We start from the raw sequence: 10,289 nt of genomic DNA, 5'->3' as shown, positions 1-10,289 counted from the left end.
AACAATAAATAACCAAAAAGCATCAAACATTTCCTAAATGCAATTACTGAATCTTCCAGCTGTTTACATTATTTACTTCATAAACAAAAATGTATTATACAATTGCAACCTGCAGAAAAACATTACATATACATATATATATATATATATATATATATATATATATATATATATATATATATATATATATATAAATATATATATATCTGTGTGTATATATATATATATATATACAAATATATATATATATGTATATATATATATATATACACACACACACATCATCATTGCCATGTTTAGAGTTTTGTTTGTTTTTCTGTTTGCCAGGGTTTTTCATAGTTCGTGCTTCCTTTCTAGTTTACCCAGTTTAGGTTATTGCTTAGTTTGCATTGTTTTTGCCCTTTTATTTTGTACTGTTCTGTCTGCCTTAATAAACAGCTCATCAGTTAAGTTTGAGTTTTAGAATGTCTGCACCTGGGTCCACTCTTCACACTCCACGCAGTTTGCCTCGCCTACTGTGACATTAACTTCAAATCATTTTCATATCAGCCAGAACAATGTCCCTGTATTTGTGCTCCAGGACACCCATAAACTCCAGGTGGTTGGTAAAACTGAAGCCCTGGATTGGCTCTTCCTGCAGGTAGAAAAGAAGAAATTTAGAGTTAGAGTCAATCATTTATCCTGGTTGATGGGTCCTCGATCAAGGCATCCAAGTAGTGACCTTAGCACGACCTTAGGAGCAGTATGCGTCACGTGATAATTGTGTGCAAGACCTGTCAGCGGTGTAGAGTTCACACTGAACGCATTTGGAGCCTTGCTACGTGCTGCTAAACCAGGTGTTGTGCCAAGGTAGGCATCTCCGAAAAGTTTGTTCCCCCTGCACCGCGAGCATTTGTTGGGCACAGAGTGCAGATCCAGTTTACTCCTCCTCCATTACAGATAATTAGATGTGGAAGTAGTGATGTTTTAGTTTTGTGAAAAAGGTAAAAATGAGTGTGTTACATTACCATTCAGTTTGAGGGTTACAACAGAATATTATATATTTATTGTTCTCAAGTGGTATCGGACAGGATTATTTGAACAAACAAAGGACATTTTGCCTGACAATTATTTTTATCCTCCTGTAATTTTACTGTACAAAGAGCTAAAACCTCCAACGTTTCAGGAGTAGTTAGTCATTATAAGAAGTGTTTCTGAACTAAAAATCAAGAATGTGGGATACTGTTTGTCTGTGATTCAGAGAGCCTAGCGTGTACGCAGGGGGAAGAATTATGTCGGGGATACCGATAATCTAAACAGTTTCGTGGTTCGAAGAAAAAAAAAAAAAACTATGAAAAACACTTTTTTTCATACTTGTGTTAAGTCTTGTATAGAAATGACACAAAATTCAGTCTCAGGTTAAATGTGATAGAAACAGCTTACACTGACATCATCTTTATAAAAGTGTTGTGAAACCATGCTTGCATTTATTTACACTGCTTTCCACTCTGGATGTCTATTTATGTTAAGCTTTAAGTATAAAAGGGTCCATTCTACAACCTGTTTTTTTTTTTTAGTTGTTTTGTGCTGATATTGCCCTTCTTTTTTCAGAACCAAAGACTTTTTGAAATCTTCATAAAATTGCATTTTAAACTACTTTTGGAATATTACTTTAAATACTTAAACTTTTAGCAGAACTTTAAATCTAAATAAAAAGATCAGTATTGCTGAACTGCGAAATATTTTGGGTGCAGTGTATTTTTTGCATACAAGTGTAATAGGATGGCTTTAGTGTTTTGTTTTTTTAAAATTGTAGTATGAACTTTTCAAAATGCAGCAAGATATTAAAAAAAAAACAAAACAGTTTTTTTTTTAATTATAAAAATAGACTATATCGGATTCATATCAGTATCTGCAGATATACAAATTTATGATATCGGACATAAAAAAAAGTGGTATCGTGCCATCTCTAGTTATTACACACACATGTGTGGGCATAACTACTTGATGACCTGAGGGGTCGTCTTAGGTTAAAGATACCAAACAGGTCAGAGATGTACTGTGAGGGAGCAAACCACTGAGATCTTTATAAACTAATAGAATGATTTTAAAACTAATTCTATATATAAACCTGAAAGCTAACAAAGTGACTTTTATACTGGGGCAAAGTAGTGTCACTGTCCAAGAATGTTGACGAGGTTTCTGACTTGGCATTGACAGTGACCCTGGGGGATTCATGGGTGGTGAGTGCTCACAGCAATGAATGATGGAGGGATGGACCAGCATGCAGCAGGTCAGGTCACATTCCTGACCTGTTACGGCTTCTTATAGCTTGGAAACTGCAGAATCTTCCTCTGATAAAATGTTTTTTCGATCAATCTGACATAAGGTTTTATGCTCGTGCTTGCAAATGTATACAAGCGAGTGGTCAGACAGTGATCCCAATGAAGGAGGAATCTGAGAAGAACAAGGACAAGACCTTGGGAGGGACAGCAGGACAATTAATTTAAGATGTACTTTTATGAGTGGAATGGTTGATCTTTTTGACTGCTCATTGTACTGTAAATTTACTGTGTGTCGTCTGACACCCTCAACATGAAATGTGCGCTCTATTGCAGGTTATGGACAGATTTAAAAGTGTCCAAAAATCACACTTAATTGCTCATTAGAGTTAACTGACTGTTATATAGGCAGTAGTTAACGAACGAATGAGAAAGCAATCTTCAGACGGCCTTTGTCTCTTGCTAGTGGAATATATCGCCAGAGTACCACTTTAAAGTACAAACGAGGCAATCAAAAGTTTTAAAGTACTTTCTAAAGAGCAGACTGTTGTCTTATAATTGCCATCAGTTGACTTGTTTAAAAAAAAAACTGCAGTTAATATTGTTTTAAAGACACAAAAGTCTGTGTCCTAAGAGGTGCAGTTAGACAGTGTTTGGGGATGGAGGCAGAAGGTTGTTTGCTTTATCGTCATTCACTTTGTTAGGACATGAGGTGTGGATAATTTGATATAACCTTTTCATTAAAATGTTTTACATTCAATCTGTTTCAAAGTCAGCGGAAATCAAATCTCTGGCAATCAAATGCTGCACCGCGCCAGTAAACAACATGCTTGCTCGGTGTTCAGGTAATGAGGTTTTACGTGTTGGAAAAGCGAAACAAACAGGGTTGCATAGATATCTTAATAACTACGACCATCTCCACCACCCACCCACACACACACACACACGCACACACACACACAACAGAATGTAAATTAACAAGCTGCAATATCTTAACTAGAGAGACGTGTATTAGACCAGACAACAGAACATTTATTTGGCTCATTTGTTCAGTCAGGATTTTAATTTCAGCTGCTATAATTGCTGCCTGAGCTTAAGTATGCATCTGTGATGGCAACACCCGACCCCATGGGCAATGCAAACACTGCAACTGTGGCTGTGAGTGGCATCATCAATTAGCAGCCTGAGGAAACCTGCACCCAGAAGACAATCTGCATTCAGAATAACACACACAAAGAGCAAAAGTCTAAGTTCCCAACCTTTCAGTATCCAGGCTGGGAACTTAAAAAGAAAAAAAGCACTTTTAAATGACTTCTGCAACTGCTCAGCACTCTCTTAATTCTCTCTTATTTTTGTAGGTAAAAACACATTCAGTGACTGCAAACATGGGTTAAGACTGCAGACTAATTCTCAATCATTTATTTATCATACTGATGAGGATGTAAACAAACTTTCTCCAATCTTCTCTGTGTTTACAGAGAACTGTAAATACTCACCACTGTCTCTATAGTGAGCTAAGTAGTACTGCAATTTAAGAGAGTAAATTTAATAATGTTATAATGTGCCATTGCTTGAGATGTTCCAATACAAATTTTTGGCCAAGAGCTGGATGTGGCATTCAAAGTTCATTTAGATAATACTTTAGAATAAGTGTGCTAATAAGTGCTTATATGCAATTTAAGATGATGACTTTAAAGACTTGCTTCTAAAAGGACCCTGGTTTGACTGTCACCCTCTGTCAGGTGTTTGTGTTTATTGCTTTATTGTGTAGCGGTTAACAATAGGAGGAAAAGAGCAGCATAATTTTTACGTAACCAAAGTTCTTTTCTTTTGTATCCATCATCTACTACTCTGCAAATCACCTTGGGCTCACCTCAGGCTTCTTCAGAGTCATTTTGTGACCCTTAATAACCATCCACTAAAACAGCCTGTATAACATTTAGGCTCCGATGTCTTTTATGAAGTAATATTATTGTGATTGTAGAAATGCCACCGAGTACTGAAGTGCAAAGAAGAGAAAGAGATTAAGAACAAATGGAGCAATACATTTCTATAATTTAAAAGGAGAAAATAAAGTGACTTCAGAGGAGTGACTGTTCAGAGGGGAGTAAGTACCGCCAGGAAGAAATGAGTTTTCAGTCTGATGAAGGACCCTGCTTCTGTGATTATTCCAGGAAGCATTGCATTTCTGTATGAGAAAGCTTTAAAAGAACAATAAAGGCTTGCTGTGATTACATCTTCTTTAGATTTACAGGTCACAAAACAAGACATAAATGATAAGTCTGCAGTACCAGCTATATTATTTTAAATCTATTATATCCATGTTTTGTTACTGTGGATGCACACAGACAGGAGGTATATGGTTTTGAACAGTGAACAGTGAAATGAATCCTAAAGAATCATCTAAACTGAAGCTATTTGGCTTGTTCATTTATTGTAATGACAAACAACCACTGACACAGCAGTATTTGTGTTTTGATATTTTAAGAACAGTGAATAATGAACAAGAAAGGTAAATACTTTATTGATGCTCACTTTCTATTTTGACTAAAAAGGGTTGCACAGAATATAGTTGCTATGCCAGTGTTCAGAGCTGTTAAGTGGATACTTTCATGATTAACAGGCAATATGAGCTGCTTAATGTTCCACATAATCTTAATGGTTTATTAACCGTTTGCACTTATGAGATCATTAGGTAGGATAATTAATGTAATAATTACCAAAGATTTCTATATTTTCTTAATCTTGCACTGACGTGATGAATTGATGTTAATATTCAATGTGTAGGCTGCTACCTACTTGTTTAACAACAACCCATATGGAAAAGATATATATAAATCTTATAAAGTTTGTATCTGTCTTGTGTGAAACTTGTATGAAAAGCATATAAGAGTGAAAACCAGATATAAGATCCCTTGAAAAATTATATAATGAAACTTAATGAAACATAAAAGACCTTTAAAGAGTAAACGTCATTTGATACCGCCCATCCATGGGATGTGATTACTCATGAAAGTGGCCACTTTCATGAGTAATCACATATAAGTTTTTACTATTTCTTTTCCATATGGGAAGACTAGCTGACACGAGCCAGAATAATCCTGATCAGGAAGGATCCCCACAAGACAAACTGAAGTGCTTGGAAATATATGAAGTGGCCCAATAACTTTTTTCAGGAAGAGGGACTGAATATTTGTGGTTGAATGGTAGTAAAGCTATCAAGCTGATCAAGACTAAATAGGTGGAGTTATCGAAAATACAAAACAACTACAAGTGTCTAAGTGTCCCACAGTCCAAAGGGAATCATGGTGAAGATGCAAGAAGGTCCCCTCATAGCCAAACATATTCAGTAGGTAAGACGGGTGCTGAGAATCCAGTTAACTGTATGAATAAAACATAAGCCCTACTGGTTGGAATAATAACCTGGCCACAGGGGGAGACAGACACTGAGGTCGAGACATGAAAACAACTCTCAATGCACAAAGGTTCCACCCAAAGTCTAGCACCCTGAGGGTTGGAAAGCGAGAGCTGAGAATTAGTGAGTGCCAGAGCACAAACGAGGGGAAACCATGAATATTTCAGGATGATTGCCCCATAAGATGAGTTGCTAGAGACAGATGTACCATGGGATGTACAATCAACAGATTGAAGAGGTGGTTGAGCGGATCCATGTTAATGTGCTTAAGGTAGTGGTTAATATTGACCCAACACATACTGATGTAGAGGAAATATTCAAAAGCTCCAACATTATAACTTAACTTATAACTATAAACTTAACGGTTTTAGAATTTCTGCACTGGCTCCCCGTGTGTTTTTAGGATCGGTTTTAAAGTTCTTTTATTGGTTTTTAAATGTCTTAATGGTCTTGGGCCTTCTTATCTTTCAGATCTGCTTCTACCATATGAACCCTCGCGGACCCTGAGGTTCTCTGGTACTGGCCTTTTGATTGTTCCTAAAGTCAGGACACATGCTCACGGAGAGGCAGCTTTTCAGTGGTATGGTCCTCGTCTGTGGAACAGCCTACCGGAGGAGCTCAGGGCCGCAGAGAACGTACATGTTTTAAAGAACAGGCTCAAGACCCACGCTTTTACTTAACGTTTATTTATTCTATGTTATCCTGTTATTCTATTTATATTATTATATTAGGCCCTACATAATATTCATTGTAGTTTATCTTTTTATTCTGTATATACTCTTATTAGGTCATATCTCCAGTGTTTCCTCGGAGGGGGCTCTCTGCACCGGGGTTGTGATCAACCGTGGCTGCTGTGGCTCTGTGGGTCTTCTCAGCCTGGCTGGGGGGCTTCTTTGCCACCCTCCAGCTGTGTGCCCAGCCTGGAGGCTGTGGTCTGTGACCAGCTCCTGGTGCAGACGGCTCTGTGTGATAGTGTTCCCTCACCTGGCTCATGTGTGCCCAGCCCAATTTTGCCCAATTTTACTTTTTAAGTGTGTGTGTGTATGTATCCATGACCGTTTATGTTAATGAGAGTGTGGGGAGTGAATTGGAGGGCGGGGTGGGCTGCTTTTAACCATGTACAGCACTTTGTGCTACATTTCTGTATGAAAAGTGCTTTATAAATAAAGATTGATTGATTAACTTAACTCTGGTGCAAAAAAACTTGAAAGTCAATTTTTAACTTGACAGTTTTGTTTTTGCTCCTTATTCCTTTGAAGATAGGGCTTCCTCTGAGATAAACTGCACTTGTTTAAAATTGGGTGGGGTACATTGCTTCAATTTATCCAGGTGGAAATCAAACCTATGCTGCAAAGTGTCTGGACATGTTTTTGATTGTTTTCTGGCAGCTGCACAGATTTGTGACAGACATTACAGCTTCTAATAGGCAGATGTTTGCAGTACTTTCAGAGTGCTGTAGTACTACATAAGCTATCTGGTAGAAAAGAACACAAAAACCAACACATGGTTCTAGATTTGGACTGAAATTACCTGTTGCATGTATTTGTGGACTACTTTGAGTATTCTGAACAGACTGCCTCTCTAGAGAGCAGCTGCACACCCCCCGAAATTTAGGCTTTGGGTTGTCAGGTTGCATATAAACACATCCATCTATATTTCCTCTCTTCTTTTCTCTTGTCTGTGCACCAGTCTAAGCAGAGAAGCCCAGCTCATCTTCTACCCAACCCCCTCTTCCAGCTCATCTGAGGGAACACTCAGGGGTTCCCAGGGCAGCTGAAAGACATATCTTTCCAACATTTCCAGGTTATCCCAGGGCCTCCTACTGGTAGGACAACTTATCCAGGAGGCACCTAGAAGGCATGCCAGTCTGATGCCCAACCACCTGAATGACCAAACCCCTCACCTCATCTCTGAAGGAGAAGCCAGCCAGCCTTTAGAGAAGCTCATTTTAACTGGGATCTCAGCCGGGATACTTAAAAATTTACTTGGGACGCAATTTGTCCCTGACCTGGACACAATTTGTCACTCTTTGCATTGACAGGTGTCTTGAAATTGTATGCAGTATAAAATAAATGCAAATGAATAATAAAACAGGAGGGAAACCTAAAATGTAGGAGAAGCAGGTTCATGAGTAGGCAACATGAAAATACTACTGTGGTCTGCACCAAAGTAAGACTGATATCACCAATAGATGTCAGCTGGCAGAAACATATTTCCCCAAATACCACACATATGAATGGGCAGTTTCATGTCGTCTCTGAGTCAGTGGCAAACAGTCTTTCTTTTTCTGTCTGCTTTTCCACTCACCACTTCAGCATCACTGCAGTTTAACTCTAGCCAGACAGAGCATTTGTAACAAGTCATTTGCCTCTTCAAATTTTAATTTAGATGAAATAAAGATACACCCCCTAGTGAGACAGGATGAGTGTAGAGGAGAGCAAGTGTGTGTGAATGTTTTAAAAATCCTCTAGTACCGCATCTGTCTGGGTGAAATACTCCCTTTACATTGTTCCCACAGAGAGAGTCAGAGGAGAAGAAGAAAGATAAAGCCGTTGGATGCAAACCAGCATGTCTAAAACTTTTAACAGTTCAGCTCAGGACAGGAATAGTAAATTTCTCTCTTACACACACACATGCATACACAAACATGCAGAGACACAAACACACAGACTGTCTCAAAGCTCGCCTTTTGCAGCAGTATCTGATGCTACAGCTCATTAGAGGAACTTCCTCAGATAAAGCTTCCATAACTGATCTTTTATTCAGAAAAACTGTCAGCGGCAGCTCATGTCGGTGTTAACATCAGAGCTATAAGGCAGGGACAAGACGGATCAAAATGCTTAATGAGTAATGACGATGAGTACTTCATGTCAGTGCCCATGTTGCTTTGGATATTAGAAGTATCTCTGAGACCATGACGTTAGACCTGAAAGCTCCGCAATATAAAGTTCATCCAATCCACCATGCAGAATGCATTTTAATGAACAGACTTTGTTTCAGTGAAATACAGCACAGTGGGAGGATGTGTGAACATGTTCTAAAAGCAAAGTTTTTTTTTTTAAATGAATTATTTATTATATGTGAATCGGAAATGAATGATTACATTTGATGGACAACCTTTATAACACTCTACCAGATTCACAATGACAAATGTATAAACTTACATTTGTATTCCTGTGTTGAAATATATGCGGTAGCCTACGCAGGTGGCTGACGTCATTGTAAGCATTTATAGTTTATGTTTGTCTACAGTGGCTGGTAGGGGAGTTTCTATGCCACGGTGTTGAGTTTGATGTCTACTTCAAACAATAGAGAATGAAACTGAGCTGACCGGGTTGGAGTTTGAGTTTATAAATGTTTAACAACAGTTACTTTTAGTGAAATTGTTGCAACACTGGAAAAAAAAGAGAATATGTCAGAACCAATCAAGTAAAGACCGGATTGGGTAGAGTTACGAAAATGAGAAAACGGCATGTTGCTATGCTGGCAGTACTGCCTATTCGGTATGAATTAGGGGCAAGCCAGATACATTTGCTCCTCATTATATATTGCAGTTTCTTTCAAAGAAGCATTACCTTTACAAAAATCAATATCTTCCAGTCATAGGTGGTGTGGCATGGTTAGCTGTGATGTATAGTTACATTTATGGCAAAGTGCACATCAGGCTATACCGTCACTGTCAATCACGATTAATGGATTGATCCATCCATCAGTGGATCCATCACTGGTCAGCCCCGGCAGAGTTGCCTAATTCCCAAAGGTCTGGAATGGGTCTGATTTACTGATGGAAATACGAACAAAGCGCTCACTACGGCGCTGGAGGGACCACAGCGAGCTATAGATCCCAAATTGCCCACAGCGTTCTTCCTCCTGGATCTGAAGTTTGACTGATGGGTGGAATCATCTGTCCATAACCCGGACATAGACTTTGCCATGGAAACCAAGTGCTGAAGTCTGTGACTTAATGTTGGACTTGATGAGCCCAGCTCTGTTGGGGGTGGACATTAAAGATCTTTACAGACTGGGGCCTGTGGAGGTCATTCCAAGTGCAATCTCACTATATATTTGGATACTCGAAGCCTGTCCAGCAACCTTCCCTACCACCAGGGGATTAGCAGCTCTGCTCTTCTCTTCACCTGAGACATATGGCCACAGATCTGATGGTATGATTACAAAAACAAACCAGGGACCTGTCAAAGCTCTTTATTATGTTTGCTGAAAAAAGTGAAAAGATAACTTTGCATTCTTAAAAACCTTCTTTACCTCAAATAGTTTTCAATAATGTGTTTAAAGCCTCTGCAGTCTCAAGAATCATCAAACACTGTGATGAATCTCTCGCGAGGAACGTTCCTAGGAAAGTAAGGCCAAGAGTTCACTCTACTGCAGAGCATCAGTTCATTAGAGTTACCCAACCTCAGAAATCGCCAATTAACAGCACATCAGATTAGAGCCCACATCAATGATTCCCAGAGTTCAAATAGCAAACACATCTCATCATTAAGTTTTGGAAGAAGAATTTGGCCCTCAAACTGCTACAAATAAACCAATACTAGTGAAAGAGACCAATAAGAATCAAAGTGTTTAAGCTAAGAAACACAAGACCCAGATCATTT

At 38.6% G+C, this 10,289-nt stretch overlaps 1 protein-coding gene across 3 annotated transcripts in view; it reads right to left on the bottom strand.

Moving 5' to 3' along the window:
• Window positions 1-262: 262 nt before the first annotated feature.
• The window catches only part of tbc1d32 (TBC1 domain family, member 32), a 91,053-nt gene continuing 81,026 nt past the window's right edge, over window positions 263-10,289 (bottom strand). For all 3 annotated transcript variants that reach the window (XM_040018039.1, XM_040018041.1, XM_040018040.1), the window contains exon 34: window positions 263-634. In XM_040018039.1, the coding sequence (XP_039873973.1) occupies window positions 530-634 (105 nt within the window). In that variant the 3' untranslated portion in view covers window positions 263-529. The remainder of the gene's footprint in view (window positions 635-10,289) is intronic.

Source organism: Simochromis diagramma, unplaced genomic scaffold (genome assembly GCF_900408965.1).
Source record: "Simochromis diagramma unplaced genomic scaffold, fSimDia1.1 OVJJ01000802.1, whole genome shotgun sequence".
Taxonomy (NCBI): domain Eukaryota; kingdom Metazoa; phylum Chordata; class Actinopteri; order Cichliformes; family Cichlidae; genus Simochromis; species Simochromis diagramma.
This window is presented reverse-complemented; position numbering and strand designations above follow the sequence as displayed.